This window comes from Manduca sexta, chromosome 12, assembly GCF_014839805.1.
Source record: "Manduca sexta isolate Smith_Timp_Sample1 chromosome 12, JHU_Msex_v1.0, whole genome shotgun sequence".
NCBI classification, from domain to species: domain Eukaryota; kingdom Metazoa; phylum Arthropoda; class Insecta; order Lepidoptera; family Sphingidae; genus Manduca; species Manduca sexta.
Genome location: NC_051126.1, coordinates 5,486,323 through 5,508,355, shown reverse-complemented (window position 1 = coordinate 5,508,355; position 22,033 = coordinate 5,486,323). Strand labels below are relative to the sequence as shown.

The following is a 22,033-nucleotide window of genomic DNA, read 5'->3' as shown; positions in this document are numbered from 1 at the left end:
AGAACATAGGCTCCCGGGAAACTACTACTTTTATAACGGAAAACTTTAGCCTGAAAAACTTTATAACGCGGGTGGAGCCGCGGGCAAAAGCTAGTTACATATATATAATATTTTTTTCTGTATGTATTAGATATAAGTACAAAAGGCTGCATACTTTATTAATAATTTATTCATTATAATTCTACTAAAATAATATGACGAATTTTCTTTGAAAGCAACGAATAACTACTACTTTGTACAACTATTCCTTAAAAATATTTTTTATATTAGCTTCTGTTAAGACTTGTGCTGTTACGGAATCTGGATTTTTTGCGCTGATTTTTGGTATTTCGGCTTGACGTTCATTAGCTACCGCTTTTGCTGATATCTCAAGTATTTCATTTTCGGGTACGCCTTCCGATTGTAAATTCTTGTACTGCTGGATAAGTCGCTTTGTTTGTGTTTCCGTGCTTTGGCTTAAAAGGTTCACTGTAGCCAGGCCATAGCCGTTGGAATGAAATTTTCTGAAATACAGTAAAAAAATATTGACAGTAGCAAGTAAGTACCTACTTATCCATAATAAAAACTGAACTTAAGACATAGCTAATACTGGGCAAAACGAGGTAAAAATAAACTAATTTTAACACAAATAACCTATTGACTCTAATTACTGATACGTGATAAACAATCTGAGTTTCATTAGATTTTTTTATTTTTTTTGGGAACTGCCGTAATTATCACCGGGGGTACCCTGCTAATGGTGTACAAGCGATCCCCCGGCTTAGCAACCACGGCAGTCCCATGATGAGTTGGTGCGTCCTACCGCAATCACTGGATGCGCCAGTGGAAGGTTCACTGGCAGCATGCAGCTGCTCGGTCTTAGGGCCCGGGAGGAAGAAGGGAGAGGATAAAGGGAAGAAAGAGAAGAGGAAGGAGTAGGAGTTATTAGGATGGTTGGAAGGTAAGGGAGGGGAAATATTCACGAACCCCTTATAGACCTCACTGTGTCTGCCTAGGGTCGCGGCAAATGTGCCCCCATGCATGGGCGTGCATTTGGTGTGGAGACCAAGCGCACAGTTTCATTAGTTTGCACTTTCTGTGGAGAATCCACATTCACTAATATATCGCCTCCTCTACACTCCGTTTTAGCCAAAGTCCAAGACACGAGGATCAAAGCATGGTGAATAACAGTAAGCAAATTGAGAGTGTGGAATATGGATGGCTAGCACTCTTGCCACCGTCTCTTTTTACGACTTGCGCAAAGCGCACACGCGAATGTGGAACGAGGGTTTATGTATAAAATATAAACAAATTACACATCGGTAGGCAGAAGTGCAAAATGTACATTTTATTAGAAAGGGCTTATTGAACTTATCAGATACATTGCCGGTCATAGTTACCTGGGTGCCTAAGATAAAATAAATTTCTAGCCTATTGTGCTTCCTCAATGACCCCCGACCTCCTCAAACCGGTACCACACCTACATATATCAGACTGTATATGTATACTCACGCCCTAATAGCATCTTCCTTGTAAAGTATTGGTCTAATGGGTTTGATTTCTGGTTTTGGTTTGGCAAATTTAGGTTCCGTCTTGGGCGGGAAAGCTCTGTACACGTCGAACCACAGCGGCCTGTCATCCGGTTTCAGAGCACCTTTGGTAAGAAGGCCTTCAACCCTGCGAAAAAAAAAGTAGATGGATTCTAGCAGCTCCGCCCACGTGAAAAAGTTTTTTCAGGAAAGAAGTCCCGCTTATATTTTTTTCGGGGTAAAAAGTATGTCCTTCCCAGAGTCTCAAACAATGTCCATACAAAATTTCATCGAAATCCGTTGGGTAGTTTATGAGTTTATCGCGGCCAGACAGGCAGACAGATGCGTCGAGGGACTTTGTTTTATAATATATAGTTTTAATTTTTAGAACTTTTTAAGAGGAACAATTCCGTCATTCATATTTGTTGCGTAACTTTAACCGTTTACACAGCGCACGCAACGGAACCTTTCAAATGTAATAATTTTTCTCCGTTTTTTGTTGATGCTCCACTCTCCTATTGGTTGGAGCGTGATATTATACAGCCTTTCTCGATAAATGAGTTACCCAACACTAAAAGAATTATTCAATTCGAACCAGTAGTTCCTGAGATTAGCGCGTTTAAAGAAACAAACTCTTCAGCTTTATATAATAGTATAGATACGCTCGGCGCCAGAAATAGACAAAACTAGCAGTGGTGTAGTGTGGGATTTTGCTTGTAGGGACGCTCCATCCTAAGCCTCCCTCGGGCTATTAGCACATGCGACAAAATATGAAATGACAAACTTCCAATTTTTTTAAGTTATTATCTATACTATTATATAAAGCTGAAGAGTTTGTTTGTTTGTTTGTTTGAACGCGCTAATCTCAGGAACTACCGGTCCAAACTGAAAAATTCTTTTTGCGTTGGATAGCCCTTTGTTCGTGGAGTGCTATAGGCTATATATCATCACGCTATACCCAATAGGAGCGGGGCAGTAATGGCTAATCTCAGGAACTACCGGTCCAAACTGAAAAATTCTTTTGCGTTGGATAGCCCTTTGTTCGTGGAGTGCTATAGGCTATATATCATCACGCTATACCCAATAGGAGCGGGGCAGTAATGGCTAATCTCAGGAACTACCGGTCCAAACTGAAAAATTATTTTTGCGTTGGATAGCCCTTTGTTCGTGGAGTGCTATAGGCTATATATCATCACGCTATACCCAATAGGAGCGGGGCAGTAGTGGCTAATCTCAGGAACTACCGGTCCAAACTGAAAAAATCTTTTTGCGTTGGATAGCCCTTTATTCGTGGAGTGCTATAGGCTATATATCATCATGCTATGACCAATAGGAGCGGAGCAGTAATGAAACATGTTGCAAAATCGGGGAAAATTATGAGTTTTGAGAGCTTCCGTTGCCTGCGCTGCGTAAACGGTTAAAGTTATGCAACAATGATGTATGACGGGATTGTTTCACTTAAAAAGTTCTAAATAATATAACAAAGTCCCCGCTGCATCTGTCTGCCTTAACGTGTTAAACTCAAAAACTACCTAACGTATTAAGATGAAATTTGGTATGGAGACAGTTTGAGACCCTGGGAAGAACATAGGCTCCCGGAAAACTACTATTTTTATAACGAAAAACTTTAGCCTGAAAAACTTTATAACGCGGGCGGAGCCGCGAGCAAAAGCTAGTTTTACATATTATTTATATTTTGCCGCCCAGTCTGCCTAAAATGCCGACCGAACCAGACCGCCCCAACTCTACGTTATTGTCCCGGAGTTTTCGGGCGATTTATATTTGACCGAAATTTATCCACCCATGCTGAAGCTCGAATTCTAATATTCAATTTAAAAATTTGCTCTCAGTCTTTCTTTACATCTCTTGGTAGTGTAGTACACTCTACTAATTTAAATCTTACCATAATCTGCAATTTCTTAGTGATCCAGACAAGGAAAAATAAAAACATGTTTTAAGGTTATAGCTTAAGGTCCATTTTTCATACATTTTGTTTCACCTTTAATCTGGGTAACTAAACAAGTATTGACAAGTAAAGAATTTAAATTCACGTCTAGTTAGTGATTAGTTCTCGCAGTTGAAAGAAAAACGTAAAAAAAATTTATATGCATGGATATTTCGGCCTTTAAAATTTCGTCGTATTAAATTTTAAAGGCCGAAATATCCATGCATATTAATTATTTTTACGTTTTTCTTTCAACTGCGAGAACTAATCACTAACTAGACGTGAATTTAAATTCTATACTTGTCAATACTTGTTTAGTTACCCAGATTAGAGGTGAAACAAAATGTATGAAAATGGACCTTAAGCTATAACCTTAAGTATATATTTTTTTTGTACGTTATTTGTCTTAACATAAACTTTCTAGGTTCCTCACTAGGTACCTCTAGCTACGAATCAGTGACTATTGCCACGAAATTTGAAACCCTATCTATCTAGTTGAGAATTACTGTAATAGACAAATTGGTGTAATAAAATAAGTAATACTAAAATACACAAGCTTTTTATTCCAAATAAAACTATTATGTTCCAGTTTAACACAAGCCTGCTGCTGACAAAAATTTAGTTATTTTTTAGACTGTAAAGATGCTTAGCAAAATAATACAATTTGAAAAGTTTATATTATAAGAGATAATTACCTATGTATAACTCACTGAAATTATACATAGGTATATAATATTATATAATAGTAGAGATTAAAATTCATTCTGCATTGCATGGAAAATTGTCCTTCTCATTTCTTCCCACCCACGACGTCTGGTCTCCATGACTAATTTTTGCTGTAATTTCTTTATGTCTTCTTCTAATTCACCAGCCAATTGATCAGTTTCTGCCTTCTGTTGAGATTGCATTTCATCACATCTCAAAATAAAAATAAACACAAATCAATACCTTAAAAACATTATTTAATTGAATTAAATATATTTAATGTAATGTTCTTACTGTTTCTTAAAGGTATCATATATTTCCTTTAGAGCTTTCAGTGATTGTTTATGAGCTACTGTTGCTTGTTGAATACATTTCATAAAAGCGCCTGTTAATTGCTCTAATTTTTGTTCATTTTCCTTCATGACACTGTGATCAGTATCTACTTGTGATATTAGTTCAGATATACATTTAAGAAGGGTGTCATTTGTTTGTTTCCTGAAAGGTTAATAGTTAAGTAAGTGTACTAATATTATTTATCATGATATTCATTTTTAGTAGTCATTTCTCTTACATTTTATACCTAGATATTGACAGTGTAAATGTGAATTGACATGAAAAGATTATACTTAGATATTGAGAATTATATGTACTTGGAATTAGCAATTTTTTTTTAAAGTTAGTCCCAGTTTTTTATATTTTGTTCTATTTAATAATGGACTTTAATTAGACTTGAAATTATTATTATTATATCTGGTATAATTTTAAATAGCATTAAGAAATCATTTTGCATTTATAGATTAAACCATATACTTATCAAAAAAATGAAAATTAAAATAGTTTTTTTGCAAAAATATTTGTTATTCATGGACAATTTTGGTACAGTATTAGCAAAAAATAAAAATGAATATGTGGTTCTTTTTAATGATGCAATGTAAAAATTATCCTGTCTAAGATACCCAAACAAGTGATATTTGTGCTATGGGAAGAAAATTCTAGGCTATCGTTTTTTCAATGTAAGAATATCAATGTTGGCACATATTATTATAGGTATAAAATTAAAATTACCTGCATATTAAGTGTTGGTCCATAACTTCTATTATTTTCTGGCGAGATTGTTTTCCAGGTTCAATATTTGCTTCTGTTTTCTTCTTCTTATCACTTACTTTGGGAATATCATAATTTTCCGTTACATCTATCTTTGGCCGCTTTTGATTTTTTTTATTAATAGGAGAATCTTTGAGGAATTGAGAGCCATTCATCAAGTCACTGATGTCTTCAGTTATAAATTTCGACTTTGTAACTTTTTTTACAGAAGCCATTATATCAAGAAATTACAATATCCGTTGTTTTAATTATATAATTTAGTAGTGCCTGTGTACTTTTTCCCGCCGAAATTTTATACCGCATAGAAAAACAGAGATATTCTAAATTTAAACAAGACCATAAACTTTATAACTTTTTTGTACCAAGAAATAAGTACATACTTTCCTAATGGCTTAAAAACCTTAATATAACCAAGATTTCTAACATTGTTACGTACCTTGTATAGATAGTTCCAATCCTCTCCAATCTACTGCTTGCCATGATTTGTTAAGGTTTAGTTGGTGATTATATTAGAGGTACAATATTACATCTAATACACAATTTAATTTAAAAGGTTATGTTGGTTGTTTCTTTTCTTTTCACCAGAGACTAATGTTGAGTAGGACATACAAGAGGCGGTACATTTGTCCGGGACATGACGTCAAAATGTAAGAGTGGCTCAAAAATATATATTGTACCACTTCAAATTTTATGTCGCGGCAGTCGTGTTACTTATTCTCCGTCTCTGGTAAACTGTAGGACGAGGACAGTGAGGTAGCGAACCGCATGCTACAAATTGCAATAGGACGTTATTTTACAATGGACATTACATTACTGCGTTTCGAGTCGCGAGCGAGAGGGAAATATTTTGAGGGTTATCATTACAAAATACTGTAAGATACGCATTGAAGCGCCTCGCCTCACTACGCCTCGCCTCATTTGAAGTAGGACGTTGTACCGGCTCAATGCTAAAAAGAGGCTACTCTTACAAACTCTTTTTTATGTCATGTCCTACCCAACTCTACCAGAGACCAACAAACCAGCAGTGTTGCCAGAAGGTTACATTTCTTACATTTTTCGTTACTTTTGACCTCCTCGCGTAACATGTAAGTAATTTTTATATTTAAGGTTATAGCTTAAGGTCCATTTTTCATACATTTTGTTTCACTTTTAATCTGGGTAACTAAACAAGTATTGACAAGTAAAGAATTTAAATTCACGTCTAGTTAGTGATTAGTTCTCGCAGTTGAAAGAAAAACGTAAAAATAATTAATATGCATGGATATTTCGGCCTTTAAAATTTCGTCGTATTAAATTCTTTCTTTACTTGTCAATACTTGTTTAGTTACCCAGATTAAAGGTGAAACAAAATGTATGAAAAATGGACTTTAAGCTATAACCTTAAGGCAATTTTCGTAACTTTTGAGAACAACGACATTTGTAATACAACATTTTTATTGTAAACAGTTTATGAACGCATTTCTATTCCACGCATCCAAATTGAACACGCCTAAAACTGGCGGGTCTAAAAAGTATTTCACTCCATATCACACTCAGAGATGGCTCGCCATAACAATATGAAACGTATCTTGCATATATTAAAACTTGATTTTGCTTGAGTGTGCGCGCGCACATTTTCTACTAGGCAAGTCCCCGCGGTTTCGCAGCTACAAAAATGCTTGCCCAAAAACGCGTAAATAAAAAAAAACAATAATGTAACTTTTGCAGCAAAAATGTAACTTTTCAGGAAACGAAACGTAACTTACGACTCAAGGGCCCTGGCAACACTGCGAACCGCGGGAACCTGCGAAGTAGGAAACGTGTGCGCGCACAATCAAGCAAAATCAAATTTTAATATATATCCAAGATACGTTTCATTTTGTTATGGCGAGCAATCTCTGAGTGTGATATGGAGTGAAATACTTTTTAGAGTATAAACTAGACATTTGCATTTGACAAAGAGTAAAACTTTGCCATAAAAAAAAAACATTTCAACCTCGGCTTGGACATCAGTCTCCCGTCTCCGGTAATAATAATTTATGTTTCAATTCATTCAATTATCAATAGGAGTAATTAAGTTATCAAATAGGTAAAGCCAGATGGACAAAAGTCAAAAAGGTAGTACGGCTGTGCATTTGTGTCTTTATTTTGGCTTAGTGGGGTTATTACGGCGCCCCCAGGTATCGTGAGCAAATCTATACTTATAATAAATCTGTAGAGAGGTCAATTCTGTACCTGTACATGAAATATATTTCCAAAATAACTATCAGGGGGTGATTAGGGATCAATACTGATGCCAAAAATGCAATTAGTAAATTTTTTGTCTGTCTGTATAACCGTTATAGAAACAAAAACTACTCGACGGATTTTAACGAAACTTGGTACAATTATTTTTCATACTCCTGAGCTGGTTATAGTATACTTTGCATCACGCTACAATTAATAGGAGCAGATCAGTGAAGGGAAATGTTGGGAAAACGGGAGAAGTTACTATATTTTTTAAGCTTAATGGTTAAAAGTTCCTTCGATTTCACCAGGATCCCATCATCATATCCTGACCAGACAATCGGACCACCTGCATACCACCATACATTAAAAAACATCCCGACAAATTGAGCACCTTCTCCATTTTTGAAGTCCGAAATCCACGCGGGCGAAGCTGCGGGCGGAAGCTAGTCTATACTAATATTATAAAGCGGAAGAGTGTTTTTGTTTATTTGAACGTGCTAAACTCTGGAACTACTGAATGATTTTATTTTTTTTTACTAATAAGAAGCTACGTTACTCCTGAGGCCACTTTTTATCCCGGCAAAAACTTTTTCGCGCGGGCAGTAAAGTTATCCCTTACACAATGCAGGCCCCATAATATTTTCATCGAAATCTAAAATTTTACTTTAATCTAAAATTTACTTATTTTATATAAGTACCTACTAATTAACATCAAATTTGATGTCAAATTATATTATGAACTTGAACATTTTACTTCTTAATCCAGGACATGATAGACAAATTTATATATTAGACAGATGGATCTGTGTGCCTAAGTTCAGCTAAAACTATTCAGCTATTATTGTATTTATTTCTTACAAACAGCTAAACATTTTCAAAGACTCGCAATTATTATATCATCAAGTCGACGCGGTACTTCCAGTAAAACGGCACACTAACCATGTTATTAGAAATTATCTATTCGAAATGTATTCTATCCTATTCCATGATCCTAAATGCGAAAGTTTGTGAGGATGGATGGTATGCATGTTTGTTCCTCTTTCAAGATACGGACTGCTGAACGGATTTGGATAAAACTTTACAGTAATATTGATTATACATCAGAATAACACATGAGCTACAATTTATAATGATTTTATGTAAGTAATTTGGTCTTACCCCCTTATTCATAAACGTTTTTTATCTAAGGACGGAGTAAAGCTGTGATAACAAGCCTGTTTCTGTTTGTGCCCAACGGCACTGAGAAATAGACATAGGGCCGTTGTGATTGGTTATTATTGTTGTATTTCAATATTAGCCAATCACAACGGCCCTACGTCTACGCACTGCGAAGACTGCCATGCCGTCAGCACTGAGAAACAGACTTGTTATCACAGCCTTACTCGGTCGTTAGATAAAAAACGTCTATGAATAAGGGGGTTAATGTAACGACACATAATAAGTAAGTCGGGAAAAAAATGTATACCGGAAAACTCCATAACGCAGGCAAAGCCGCGAGCAAAAGCTACTAAATACATAATGGTAAAAAAAATACTACACATCATATCCATATTTTGGCAATTTCCAGTTTTTCGAAAGAATTGTTTGCATATTCCGCCCGCAATACATGCGCCATGCCGCGCCGTAAATGAACAAATAAATAGAACAAATGGTCACGGTTGTTCGTTCGGTGGAGGGCCTTGTATTGTCTATTTAAATAGCGTTGGTTGCAAATTAAAATGATGTGTAATGTAGGAAATGCGAGGTACCGTTAATTTTAATGGATTTTTTTTATTGTAATTTAACGAAACAATATTCATATTATAAAATTTTTCAAAGTAACTATAACATATTGCAGCAATATTATTATTCTTGTTTTTCTATAAGTACTTATTAAAAAAAATCTTATGTTGCGGTAGCTGGGCTCTTAAATGCCTTTTCTAGTTATACCTGACTATGATAATGCAAAGACATCCCTACAGAGGGTAGTCGTAAACCATGCTTCGCGTATCGTGTGGGACACAAGTTATGAGTTGGAGGAAGAACCAGGCATCGTAGTCCGTATTATTTTTAACAATAACGTTAGTCGTACACATTTATTGGCTATCGGTTACTCAGGTTATTTATACATCATATTAAATTGGTTTCAATGTAGAATATGCGGTAGTTATGATGTAGAAGGCAGTAGCGTAGCTTGCCATAGAGGGGCCCTACATCTATATTTTTTAGCGGGCTCTACAGGGCAGTGCGAACTTTTATAGTTATGCGCCAAGAGGGGCCCTTAAGCTCGGGGACTCCGTATCACGGTACACAGTATGTAGGATACCGCTCATACGGCGGTAGCTACGCCCCTTGTAGAAGGTCAAGATGTCAATACTTCTAGACTCACCACCTTGTAAATGTCATAGTTTTTTTTTTTCAAATAAAAACTTACAAAAACAAGTATGAATATGTAAGAAATCTTTATTTTCTAAATAAAAGTGGTCAAAAATAAACTCATTCACATTCTTCCCCAACTTAAATACATACTCTTAACATTGCATAATATACACTAATTAATATTTACAGCTTATTGTAATAGAACCTTCAATTTCATATACATGAGACGCACATGTACGACAAATATATGTTGTCTGTGTTTCAAATGCGAAGGAACCCTGCTAATGGGTTTAGTGTATTCCAGTAAGGATAAAAAATCAATGTGGCAGGATCGGAATAAATATTTTTGTTTTTACAATTCAGCTTAATACTTTCGTAGACGTCGTTTGAGATTCCTTGACATGTGTGTGCTATGACTGGGAACGGTGCTTTCTGAAACATCGTTTGTCAGCCTGCCGAGTTAAAATATCGGACACGAATTTTCTATGAGTAAATACTCGCAGAATATCTTCACGGGCTTCCTGAACGCCTTCACACACGATTTTACTTCTTTGTATGTTACCCTGTGAACAATTTTTTTTATTTGTTATTGAGTACTGAAACACTATGTGCATTTTCCAGTAATAAGGATCTCCTCGGTAAAAACATGGTGCCACAAACAAATTAGTTCTTAATAAATCATTTCTGAATTGTGGGCATTGTGTAATGGGCAGAGCGGCTCCACCACAATCAGCTTTTATAGAACTAATTTAATTTATAATATTTGTATTAGTGTAGTGTTTGTATGTCAGGGTAGTTATGTACCTTGAGCAGCTCGAGTATAGCGTGCTCGTGCGGCTGCAGCGCCTGCAGCGCGCGCGGCGGCGCCCCGTCCAGCGCGCGCAGCAGCGCCGACAGCTGCGAGCCCACGTCCGACTCCAGCGATACCTGCACGACACCACTCATCAGTTTATACTGAATGCAACTAACTACATTTTAAACTACTACATTCTGAAAATTTGTTGTAAAAATGTTGATGAAATAATATATTTTTTGAATAGTAATACCAAATCATCCATCTGAGCGGTGAGATGATGCACCTTCCAACCCTCGGCGCTGCTGAGTACGTGCTTCTGGCCTGCGATGGCGAGTATGTCCCTGGCACGTGGCTCGCGGCGGCGCACGTCGGCGGGCCGCACGAAGTGCAGCGCCGTACTCCGCCACTCACACACGTAGCTTGAGCTCAGCAATGGCCCTGACATATTCACATTTGACAGAATATGATACTGTGTACTGATTACATATTTCACACATTCTTTATATACACATTATTTGCAATATTGATTATATTTTTTTTACATTTGCATTATTAACTATGTTATTAAATATAACTACGATGTCACTCAGACAGAGTAAGGCCGATCAAAATGCCTGACCATTACTATAAACAAGTAAGCTGAATACACTCACGTTTAGGAGTCTTGATAGTCACCGATTGTGGAGATGGCGGCGAATCTTCTGGTTGATAATCACATTGCCTTACTTCATTGATCAGGCTGTAAACAATAAGACCATAGTTAGTAACATGAAAATAGTTAATACTTTTGGAAATATTAGCTTCGCTTTATGTTTAAATAGTTTTACAGTTGCTAAAGCTGTGTGAAGTATTGATTGAAGGATGTTATGTTTTTGCGGTTGAAGGATTTTTCATACGTTTGCTTCCTTGGTTTCTTCCTGGGCGAGAGATCTGGGTCGAGTGCTAGTGGCGGAGGATCCGGCTCAGTGTCGGGCGCGGGCGATGAGGACGCGGATATAGTTGTAGAGCCCGAGCCGCCCTCCCCCGCGGGTACGTCTTCCCATCCCGTACTGCCGATACGCACGAACGTCACTCCAGGACTCTTCGTCGGAGACCTGTACGTAAACAAAACATAAATTTAATCTTATAATTATTTTTATAGGAGATCATGGTAAATAAATGATAGTTACCCTTCTACATCTCGTTTTCTTAGTATAGATGGTCTGGGCAGTCCTGGTGTTGATGAAATTGAAACGGGCGTGGGACGGATCTCCTGTACCGGTAAACTCGTGTTCACTATGTTTACTGTCAATAAAAAAAATGGATTTGAAAATAAGAATGAAAGTGCACCAGTATTAAAATATATTGGTGCAGAAACAATGTTTTTATATTTAGGTCGTTGTATCACGCTCAATTTTTGTCTGCTGCATGAATGGATAAATTTGTAATGTGTTTTCTCTATAAATTATTTCAGAGATTTTGATTTTTCTGGCATTGTACACTTTTTATTGCTGAATGCTGACGATAATTTTGGTATGTGACAATCCTACTTTGTCAAACACTTACATTGTGCGTAAGAAGCGACAGGGCGGTGCGCATGCGATGCGAGTGCGTGGGTCAGCGCCGGGTGCGGCGCGTGTGGGGCGTGTGGCGCGTGTGGCACATGTGGTGCGTGCGGCGTGTGCAGCGCGAGCGGCGCAGCGGTCGGCGCGGGCGCAGGGCCCGGCGCCGGCGCGGGAGCGGGAGGAGGAGCGCGTGGCACCTCGTAGTAAAGCTGCGTGGGCGCACTGTTGCCCACGACGCCGCGGACACCCACACTCGCGACACCTACCACCTATTATTAATAAAACAAAAATATTATATAATTTAATTCATTATCTCATTACTTATTACGTTTTAGTGAGAAGAAATTATTAAATATACCTTTGCGGGTTGATAGTTCCGTTGCAGGAGGGGCAGGGGTCGAGCTGTAGAAGTGATTGGCGCCGGTGTAGGAGTCGGCGTCCGCGGCGTTACACCGCGTACTGTGCCAGATATCACACCACTCGCTGAAAAAATTGCCACATTTTAGTAATTATATGCAGTAATATTATGTAATACTATAGTATAAGTAACTTACAAGTGAGCACTGATGTGGTAGGCAGTGTGAGTATGGTGGAATGTGGTGAAGTAGTGGGCGCGTGCGTGACGTGCGACGCGGGAGGAGACGCGCGCGTCAGCGAGCCGCGTGCTCCATACACCAGGGCACCGCGGGGAGCGCGTGCGGTGTTCGACCATGCGCCACCTGATGGCCACAGACAACATAATGTAAATAATATTACACAATTTGATATGGGTGAGTAGAGCCCATAAACCATTATGCTCCTCTCAATAACCCTCCTTTTTTAATGGTGATCACAAGGTAGAAAAGTTGCTATATCACACTGATGAACGGTTTACAGGTTATTGATGTTTCTCTAAGCAATACCTTGAGCGGCTCCTACTGGTTGTGATGCAGGAGGTGCTACTGGGCGTACGGCGAGAGACGCTCCGGCGGCGAGTCCCCGTGGCACGTGGCTTGTCACCCCAACGCCCACACTCTTACTCACAAGCACCCCGCTCGCATTGCTCACATTCACACTCGACAGTTGTACTATACATAAACAAAAAACAACATGAACATTAAATGATGATTTTATAAATGGCCATTTGCTATAATAAACCTATATAGTAGTATGTTTTATATAAGTTATATTCTTTTTCTTTAAAACCAGTACTGGCTTCATAAGGTTGGTGGCCCAGACGACCACCTGATACTGTTTAAAACTATGGCACAGCTTTGGAAGAATAAGTTAATTGACCATTGTTTTTATAAATCAAATCATTAATATTATACTAATAGGATTTTTGACTGAACTTCACTACTAGCATAGCTTCACTACTACTTCAATTTCCAAACTGTAAACTTACTAACACACATTATATAAAATTAATTATCTCAGAACATGTAAGATTTTATGTAAATCATTAAATAAATGGTTATCTATCAAAATGTCCCTCATAAAAATCTGTAATCAAATAACAATTTTGCTCCTGTATATATTTTTATAAAATATTCTACTCACCTGGCCTGTTGTTATGATGCTGTAGTGGTGGTAACACTCTTACAGTCTGAGGTAATGTCCTCATAGATGAATTCACCACTAAATTGCTACCACCGCTCACCAACTGGCCCGCAACATTTAGCACCTGTGTACCGCTTACAGATGATGCAACACTTGTTTGGCAGTTGACAGCATTACTTGAGCTTGACACAGGTACTGAAAGCTGTGTTCCTTGGCTTATGATTTGGGTAGCTGGACTGATTATTTGCCCACTGGGTGTAATAAGTTGTGACTGTGATATAATTTGTGGACTCTGCCCAATAATTTGTGAACCTTGGCTGACAATTTGTGCCCCCTGCAATATTGGTGATCCGCTTACAATCATTTGAGGCTGAAAGTTTTCACACATGATTGGATTGTCTAAAATGGGTATATTTAGTAAAAATAATACATTTTTTTTATTAAATATAACCCATTCTGATTCTTAATACATTTTCAATTTTAATTTTGTTACACTGGCTTAACGGGGTTAACATTTTATAAATTATTGTTGTGAAATATTTTACTAATGTTTAAATATCATTTGGCTGGATGTGATATTATGATATACAGACTATGTGGTGATACATTAAAATGTCACAATTAAATTTTTATATTGAATTGATTACAAATTATTTATAACATGAAGCATAATCAATACTTTAACAATAAATATATTTTAAAAATGTTGTCTTAAGAAAAACGTTCATGACCTATGATGTCAAATTTTAATGTGAAATAATGTATTAATTTTCAAGAAAGGTGGTGCTTTGTCAAACTTTTTAGAAAATAATTATACTTAATTCATTAACATTATAAACTTTTATAGCATTTGAGTGATTAGCATAAATAAGTAATAGGTATAAAAATGTAATTTTAATAAAATTACATTGACTGCAACATTGAGCATAATGTTTGAGTTTTTTTTATCACCAAATAACAATAAAATGAAAGTTTTGTTAAAATTAAGAAAGCAAAAGAAAGGAATTGTATACAGCGATAAAAAAAACGCCCTAGACTATATTAAAATGTATTAAGGTTAAGAAAAGCACAAAGTAACCATGATTTTTAATTAAAGCTCACCTGTGACGCGACGCTTGGAGAAATAATTTGTGCAAGACCTGGACGCATCAAGCCTGAGCCAGGTCCCGCGTGACCTATTAACTGATTGGTGCCCGAATTCTTCGACTGGCCCGGAATCAAAGCCATTTTCACCTCGGCATTGGATACGCTTTTAACGATAGTTATTTTTTGAGGCGCTAAATCTATTGGATACATTTTGCCAGTCGTGACCGACCTGTCCCCATCCAAGTTATTACTCATTCTGACTGTATGGGTTTATCAAACAATCATCATGAATAGCGCCCACTCTGATCACTATTTTGTGTAGTTTCTCATAAGATAAATGCCAATATGTTATAAGAATTATAAGCTTCTGTAAAAATATATTAGAATTGACAAATGACAGCAGACATGACAGATGCGTTGCAGCTATGTAGTTGCACTACAGATTATCTTAGAGTTTATTTATGGATATTTGGAATGCGAAATGCGAATATAAAGTCATACGTCAAGATTCTGTCTCTGAATTCAGATCTGACCTCATGCGTATAGAGCGTTAGTTACCTAACTTTCTGTAAGTGAATGTTGTCATTGTTCAAAACAAGCTTTATAGAGATTCTTTATTTTTAATCTATTCTGTTCATAGCTAATGTTATTGATAATTATATCTGTAGATAATTAATTTTCATCTTATTTCTTTTAAATAAAAATTAGTTAAGATTTTAGAAGTTATTATTAAAAACAAATAGAAAACTTTGTTATTTTTAACATAAATTATGATGTAGGTCCACAGAATAAAATTGCGTTGTGTTCAAAAACCATGGACTAACCAAACACGATATAAAAAAATGTTTGTGTTGTTTATGGTGAACCATGGCGGAGCGAATTGGTGACTGTGATTTTTTGGAAGAAGATATACAAAAATTTAACAATGAAAGGCGGAGTAGTAAGCAGTGGGTGAAGCTTAACGTTGGCGGAACATATTTTCTGACAACCAAGACGACTTTATCTAGGGACCCTAATTCATTTTTATTTCGATTAGTGCAAGAAGACAGTGATTTGATTTCGGACAGGGTTTGTGTGATTTTTCATTGTCTTTTTGTATGCTAATGACCACCTCCATTTATGTAAAAATAATGAAGTTATTCATATTATTTTAGGACGAAACCGGCGCTTACTTAATAGACAGAGACCCGACGTATTTCTCACCAGTACTCAACTACCTTCGTCATGGTAAATTGGTCATCAACAATGATATCGCCGAGGAAGGAGTGTTGGAAGAGGCTGAGTTTTATAATATCACTGAGCTCATAAGACTAGTTAAAGAAAGAATATGCCTTAGGGAGCGACGACCACTAAAGGACTCCAAGAAACATGTTTACAGAGTTCTCCAGTTTCACGAAGAAGAGTTGACACAGATGGTGTCGACGATGTCAGACGGTTGGAAGTTTGAGCAGTTGATTAACATTGGATCACAATATAACTATGGCAATGATGAGCATGCTGAATTTCTTTGTGTAGTGAGCCGTGAGTGTGGCAGTTCTCTAAACAGTAATGATATTGAGCCCACAGACCGTGCTAAGGTGCTTCAACAAAAAGGCTCACGGATGTGAGCTTTCCTTACATTGTGTATTACATATAATTTTTGAGACTGTTAGCTCTGTGTGTGAACTGTGTACATAATTTTTAGAGTGTAAACAGTCTGGCAATCTTTTGTTTTTATGTCATGTATCTAAACTTCTTTTAGATCAGCTTAAGCAATACTGTTTGGGAGTAGTCATTTGAGCAGTAACATATGCATTTCTTCTATATTGGAAAGTGTGAACATTAGGACAAATACTCAGTATGATAATAGTTAGGGGAAAGTAAAACTTTTGTATGATTTTGTTATTGTAATTTTGAGTCTTAAGTGAAGTGTTGAATATAGGTGACAATGCAGGTTACCTGAATGAAAACAATACATAAGAAAGTCCAAAGGACAGTGCTATTCTTGTGTGGTATGGGACATTACAATTTATGTCAATGTAAATGCTGAGCTGATTGGGATTTCCAGTTGTGTATGCAAGTTTTCCACACAATTACTTCATAATATAGAGTCCTTATAAATGAAATATTTTGTAAATATAAAATGTTATAATTCCTTGGATCAGTAATAATCAATTCCAGATATTATGCTCATTTATGAAATGTAATAATAGAAACTTATGATTCCAAAAAGTTGTTTTATTTGTGTGATGGATAACATTTTCATGAAATAATACACCTTGAATATTGTTGATACCTTTATTTCTTGAATAAGTAAACAATTGACTGAAAACATAATTTATGATTTGACACGCCTTTACTTATTATACATTATTAGTTTTCAAGTTAATTTCATAACTACACAATATATAAATCTATAACACGATGTTTTTTTATTAAAAAAATAAACATTAGCACTATTTAAAACTTAATTACACAATTTATTATAAAATATTGCATTTAACTGCATTAAATACGAGTTAACAAGATGACCTGTTTGCTAGTCTTCTTTAAAGATAACATTATTATTATCAAAATACAGAGAAAATTTCACACATTTTGTAAGGCAATAGGGGGTTTATTTTGTAAAATTAAAATCTAATTGCATTATTATCATTAAAATGTCACGTTTTAGGCCTAGCACCAGTCTGCCATGTAGGTGAAGTCTTGGAATAACTTGTGGTCAGTGGCACTGAGTGGTCGCGGCTCCTTCGGAGGCGTAAGCACGGCTGCTTCAGACGTGAACTCGCTGTCGAAATTGCTTACATCCTCTAAGTTCTGTATTGTTGGCACAAATGGTGGTTTTACCTTTCGAAGCAACAATTGCTCCCAATCCACATTTCGGAAGAATGCCTGCTTCTTCACATCTTCTGCATCTCTCTCAGAAGAGCCTAAGCGTCTTTCAGGGTTCTTTCGCAGCAATCGACGCATAAGCGCTATGGCTTCTAGAGATAAAGTTCTGGGGTAGCGTACTTCGTCATTAACAATCGAGTCAAAAACTTCTCCTTCATCTTCACCTGGGAATGGCGATTCACCAACTAACATTTCAAATATTAAAACGCCCAGACCCCACCAGTCAACAGCTCGCGTGTAGGATGTCTCGGTTAACACCTCTGGGGCGAGAAATTCTGGTGTTCCACAGAATGTACCCGTACGGTCACCCCATCCCATACCTTCCTTACACAGGCCAAAATCAGCTATCTTAACATAGCCCTCAGTATCTAAAAGTAAGTTGTCTAACTTTAAATCTCTATAAATAATATTATTTTCATGTAAATACTGTAGGCCTAATACTACACAAGCTGCATAAAATACTGCCCTAGGCTCGGTGAACACATCAGCATGTATATGCATCATAAGATCACCTCCAGCTGCATATTCCATTACAAAACAAACATGTTGATCTGTCTGGAAACAAGCAAATAAATTTACTAAAAATGGATGCCTGATAGCATTAGCAACCTCAAATATTCTTTTTTCCGACAACAAAGAATCAACTTCGTCTCTTGCTATTATGTCGCCTTTCTTTAGGGCTTTTATTGCAAAGTACTCATTTGTTGGTCTGTACTGGGCTAGGATTACTTTGCCAAAGTGACCTCTGCCAAGAACACTTAATAATCTAAAACTTTCCATTGACATTTCACCAGATTGCCTTCTAGAGTCTTGTTCTTTGCCCATAGTCTCTATAACTGATGAAGATCGAGAGGATGACAATCGCATATTACTTGTTACTTCGACTATCTGGTCTTCATTGCTTGGGTACTCCAATAACAATTTTGGAGATGGTGATGGAGGATATTCCACCAATGGAGTGTCACAAGACGGTGTTTGTGGTTCTTTTGTGACATAATTATCTTTTGTATAAGAGTCTTCTAAAAATGCAAAGGCTTCTTGAAGTTCTTTTTCCATTCTCAGTGTAGACACATTGGGTGGTGGTTGAAGGGGTAATGTTGGTTTGGGTGGAGGAGTGCTGGGCACCTGAGGTGTAGTTGGAGTAGAAGGTAGACCCAGTGGACGAATTCCTGCCATGCCACCAAGTGTGATATTTGGATTTTCTATCTCTCTGTTATCAACAGATGCTGATTCAAAGCTGTGTTGTTGTGGAGGAGTTATATGAGCAGTTTGAATATTTTGAATGGATGGAGAAGACCGTTTTAAGAGTCTGCCTAATACAACAGCAGGTATATGCATATCACCATAAGATGGTCTTGGTATATTTTTACCTTGTTGCTTGAAAATCTTTCTCTGTCTTTGTAGTTTTGGTTTTCTAGATATAATTGGATTCAGGAATTTTATTTCAGCAAATAAAAGACCTTGTGGTTCAAGTTCTAATGCCATACCATGACGTATATCATCAATAAATTCTTCCAATCTTAAGAACTTAATAGCACATAGCCCCCGCCAATCTTTCCAATGAATTCCAATCTCAAGTTCTCTTGATTTATCCAACTTCATTGTGAATCTGAAATGTATAAATAGGAGCTTTTAAATATTGTACATGGATTTTACTTCAAAATATCAATATGTCAGCATTGTGACCCAGTATGAAATTTTATCTATTACTAGTAAGGATGATTCAATATAAATGGGCCAATATCTGACAGATATTAGCAAGATATCAGCTTAGACTAGACTGACAAATCCCTAGTGTTTATTCCTATTATATAATTAATTAGTGGAAATGTAGCTATAATTTTTTTGGCTATCTGGGTGTTTACATGTAGTAATCATACTACCTTCTTGGCTTATTTAATGACCTTAATTAAAAATAAATTCAACATGAATGTCTTTTTTCCTTTTAAAAATCATTGTTTAAACTTTAAAAGTTGACAATATAATATTCTCCAAGAATAGAGTACAAATAAAATGAATAGCATGAAATTCATTAGTTTTATTTGTTGAGATAACAACAAACAATAGACCCTATATTTAATAAACCTGCAGACAAAAACATATTAAATAAAAGCCATGTATAATGCATGACACCACTTCTGCCATTAGTTACAATTTTAGTCATAATGTAAATATGTGCCTATAGAGGTAGATAAGATAATGAGTAATGGCAAAGGAATCATAAAGATTGTAATTCAAGGAAGCATATACATAAGATAAATGCAATTAGGTGTTTTTTTTTTATTATATAATTCTATTTTTCAATGATTTATTATGGATTGTCTACACACTCTAAAGTGACTGTGCAAGTTTAAACACTAGATGAAAATGCAATATAAAGCAAGGTTGTGAATGTCACCTTTGATCCCATGCTTGTTGTGAGCAAGGCCTCCAGCTGGTCTGGGCTACGGTGTGATTGTCAAGCTTTAATACTGCCATTATCTCATTGCTTGTGTCTTCTTTAATGCTGTATGTATATTTCATAGAATTACGTATTGTCACACCCTTGACAAAAGATTTCAAGTCTGAAGGGCTGGCAAGGGGATCACGACGACTGCGACCTGGCACATCTTCCAAGAGATCTTGGCAACCCATTAACCGGACTTCCAGTGTACCAGTCACTTGTACACACGGACTAATCATGGGTGCTGGTGACAAGAATGGAGCTCTGGATCCACTCCCACCTGACAGACTTACGTAGCCTGGACTTGAGCCAGTACTGCGTAACTCATGTCCAAGTTCTACAAAAGCAGCACTTTCTGCAGGAAGTTCTTGCCGACGCATGTCTAGAGACCTACGCAGTAAATCTAATTTCTGTGTAGACTCCAAAAGACTGGTCTGGGCTTCTTGCAATGCTTTCTTGTCAGTAACTTTTTTATCACTTTGCAAAAGTCTTATGGCATTTTTTGAGCCTTCCACTACAGCTGCCTCTATACGTAGACGGTTCCTTAGCTCTGCTATTCTCTCATCTAACAATGCATCAACCCCAGTTGCATCTGTTGTCCTGCCATCACCATTTGATCCAGCATTATCACCTTTTTGTTGCTTGGTCAATTTTGATATACGCAACTTTAAATATTCAATTTTATCTTTAGAATCAGCAAGCATTTGATGTGCTTCAGCTAACAGCTTTTTGTCTCTTGATTGGTTACTGCTGCTTATACTTTGTATCATATTTTCGGCGCCTTGCTTTACTTTTAGTTCAATGTTTAACTGTTTTTCAAGAGATGCTAGTTTTCTATCAGTTGTGGCTTCACCAAGCTGCCTCTGCTGCTGCGCCGCTTCCGAAGCCAAGATGATCTCTTCATCGTAAGATAAGTCCTCCGGCGACGTGGGTGTAGACTGACCACGAGACAATAGGAGTTGAGATTCCAGCTCTTGCAGGTCCGATTTCAACTCGTTTAGTTTTATATTAGCTTTTTTAACGATATTGGCAACGTCGGAAAGCGATCGCCTGTCCGTGGCCACTTCGCGTAGTTTCTCAGCACCCTCTTTTATTTTGAGTTCTTTACGTATCTCTCTACGTATGACATCCTTGAGTTCCTCTAACTTAGTCGGCAATGCTATTTCTGGAATACATTCAGTCTTTATTCCGTACTTGACGCCGAGCTCGTGTAGAACAGGGTGTCGAATATAATCACTGTGATAATAACCTGGGTCTGCCATAATTGAGGATGCACAGTCTAACGTCAGTTAACCATAATTATGTGGGAAAATATCACTGCTATTGCATCTAGATCACAAAATATTGGCCCAGATGCAATATTTGTTTGCACTAACAGTTTTTGCGATAGTATATGATAACATTATGTTAAAACCTTATTTTTAAAAGTAAAAATGAAATTATTCACAAAACAAAACAATTTACACAAGTCGGTCGTTCAACGAAACCAACGAAACGACGAAACCCTACCATTAAACCATAGATTAAAGAAAGATATGATGACCATGGACTATAAATAATATCATATTATAACTTTGGAAAACAAAAATTAATGTAATTTATACTATAAAAGCCTTAAAATGAATATTTAGTGACAAATGTATAAGTTAAAAATGTGCTGAATAGGCACTCAGAACAATAACAAGCAGATAAGCACCTACACGTTCATATTTTTTTTTAATACATAGAAATTTTTAAAGTTACCTATATTGTAATACTTCTATACTTTTGATATAATTACTTATAGAAACTTTAAAACCACTAGAATCACTAGTCAGTTACCGATTTTTATGAGGTTCCCGTAGTTGCCATAGAAATAAGCAAGTCCTAACCGGGCTTATATATCTGGAATGGCATTTTGAATTCAGACACGAAATTAATTATCTG

At 36.6% G+C, this 22,033-nt stretch overlaps 4 protein-coding genes and 1 long non-coding RNA gene across 6 annotated transcripts; 1 reads left to right on the top strand and 4 right to left on the bottom strand.

Annotated features, from left to right (window-relative positions):
- Positions 1-151: 151 nt before the first annotated feature.
- On the bottom strand, positions 152-5,946 carry LOC115443619 (28S ribosomal protein S23, mitochondrial). The gene is made up of 3 exons (XM_030169088.2): positions 5,699-5,946; positions 1,492-1,656; positions 152-503 (listed from the first exon to the last, which is right to left on the bottom strand). The coding sequence occupies exons 1-3, from the start codon at positions 5,740-5,742 to the stop codon at positions 242-244; spliced, it is 471 nt and encodes a 156-aa protein (XP_030024948.1). The 5' UTR covers positions 5,743-5,946; the 3' UTR covers positions 152-241.
- LOC119188449 lies at positions 3,994-5,238 on the bottom strand. Its single transcript, XR_005112249.1, has 3 exons — positions 5,224-5,238; positions 4,453-4,653; positions 3,994-4,346 (listed from the first exon to the last, which is right to left on the bottom strand). It is a non-coding gene; the product is annotated as an uncharacterized LOC119188449 (long non-coding RNA).
- Positions 5,947-9,894: 3,948 nt separating the features above from the next.
- LOC115443573 (mucin-17) lies at positions 9,895-15,246 on the bottom strand. Of its 2 annotated transcripts, none has more exons than XM_030169028.2 (12): positions 14,809-15,246; positions 13,708-14,041; positions 13,071-13,235; positions 12,723-12,887; positions 12,527-12,651; positions 12,170-12,437; positions 11,794-11,908; positions 11,521-11,718; positions 11,278-11,363; positions 10,875-11,062; positions 10,633-10,755; positions 9,895-10,391 (listed from the first exon to the last, which is right to left on the bottom strand). In XM_030169028.2, the coding sequence occupies exons 1-12, from the start codon at positions 15,046-15,048 to the stop codon at positions 10,239-10,241; spliced, it is 2,160 nt and encodes a 719-aa protein (XP_030024888.1). In that variant the 5' UTR covers positions 15,049-15,246; the 3' UTR covers positions 9,895-10,238. The 2 variants fall into 2 exon arrangements, with proteins under 2 accessions (XP_030024888.1, XP_030024887.1); XM_030169027.2 differs by having other exon boundaries at positions 13,708-14,077; positions 14,809-15,244.
- Positions 15,247-15,604: 358 nt separating this feature from the next.
- Positions 15,605-17,004, top strand: LOC115443574 (BTB/POZ domain-containing protein KCTD5). The gene is made up of 2 exons (XM_030169029.2): positions 15,605-15,861; positions 15,948-17,004. Exons 1-2 carry the CDS (start codon positions 15,661-15,663, stop codon positions 16,398-16,400), a joined length of 654 nt encoding a protein of 217 aa, XP_030024889.1. The 5' UTR covers positions 15,605-15,660; the 3' UTR covers positions 16,401-17,004.
- A 52-nt stretch (positions 17,005-17,056) lies between these two features.
- Positions 17,057-21,640, bottom strand: LOC115443572 (serine/threonine-protein kinase N). Its single transcript, XM_030169026.2, has 2 exons — positions 20,063-21,640; positions 17,057-19,273 (listed from the first exon to the last, which is right to left on the bottom strand). Exons 1-2 carry the CDS (start codon positions 21,367-21,369, stop codon positions 17,449-17,451), a joined length of 3,132 nt encoding a protein of 1,043 aa, XP_030024886.1. The 5' UTR covers positions 21,370-21,640; the 3' UTR covers positions 17,057-17,448.
- Between the last annotated feature and the right edge of the window lie 393 nt (positions 21,641-22,033).

Bases quoted from the DNA above. Each gene is read 5' to 3' on its own strand.
- LOC115443619 (XM_030169088.2), bottom strand. From the start codon at position 5,742: ATGGCAAGCAGTAGATTGGAGAGGATTGGAACTATCTATACAAG. The intron at 1,657-5,698 runs GTACGTAACAAT...TTTTTTTCGCAG, and splicing joins ATTGGAACTATCTATACAAG to GGTTGAAGGCCTTCTTACCA. The intron at 504-1,491 runs GTGAGTATACAT...ACTGTATTTCAG, and splicing joins AAGGAAGATGCTATTAGGGC to AAAATTTCATTCCAACGGCT.
- LOC115443573 (XM_030169027.2), bottom strand. From the start codon at position 15,048: ATGAGTAATAACTTGGATGGGGACAGGTCGGTCACGACTGGCAAAATG. The intron at 12,888-13,070 runs GTATTGCTTAGA...TGTGGCCATCAG, and splicing joins ACCAGTAGGAGCCGCTCAAG to GTGGCGCATGGTCGAACACC. The intron at 11,364-11,520 runs GTATGAAAAATC...TATTGTTTACAG, and splicing joins AAGAAACCAAGGAAGCAAAC to CCTGATCAATGAAGTAAGGC.
- LOC115443574 (XM_030169029.2), top strand. From the start codon at position 15,661: ATGGCGGAGCGAATTGGTGACTGTGATTTTTTGGAAGAAGATATACAA. The intron at 15,862-15,947 runs GTTTGTGTGATT...ATATTATTTTAG, and splicing joins GTGATTTGATTTCGGACAGG to GACGAAACCGGCGCTTACTT.
- LOC115443572 (XM_030169026.2), bottom strand. From the start codon at position 21,369: ATGGCAGACCCAGGTTATTATCACAGTGATTATATTCGACACCCTGTT. The intron at 19,274-20,062 runs GTGACATTCACA...TATACATTTCAG, and splicing joins CAACAAGCATGGGATCAAAG to ATTCACAATGAAGTTGGATA.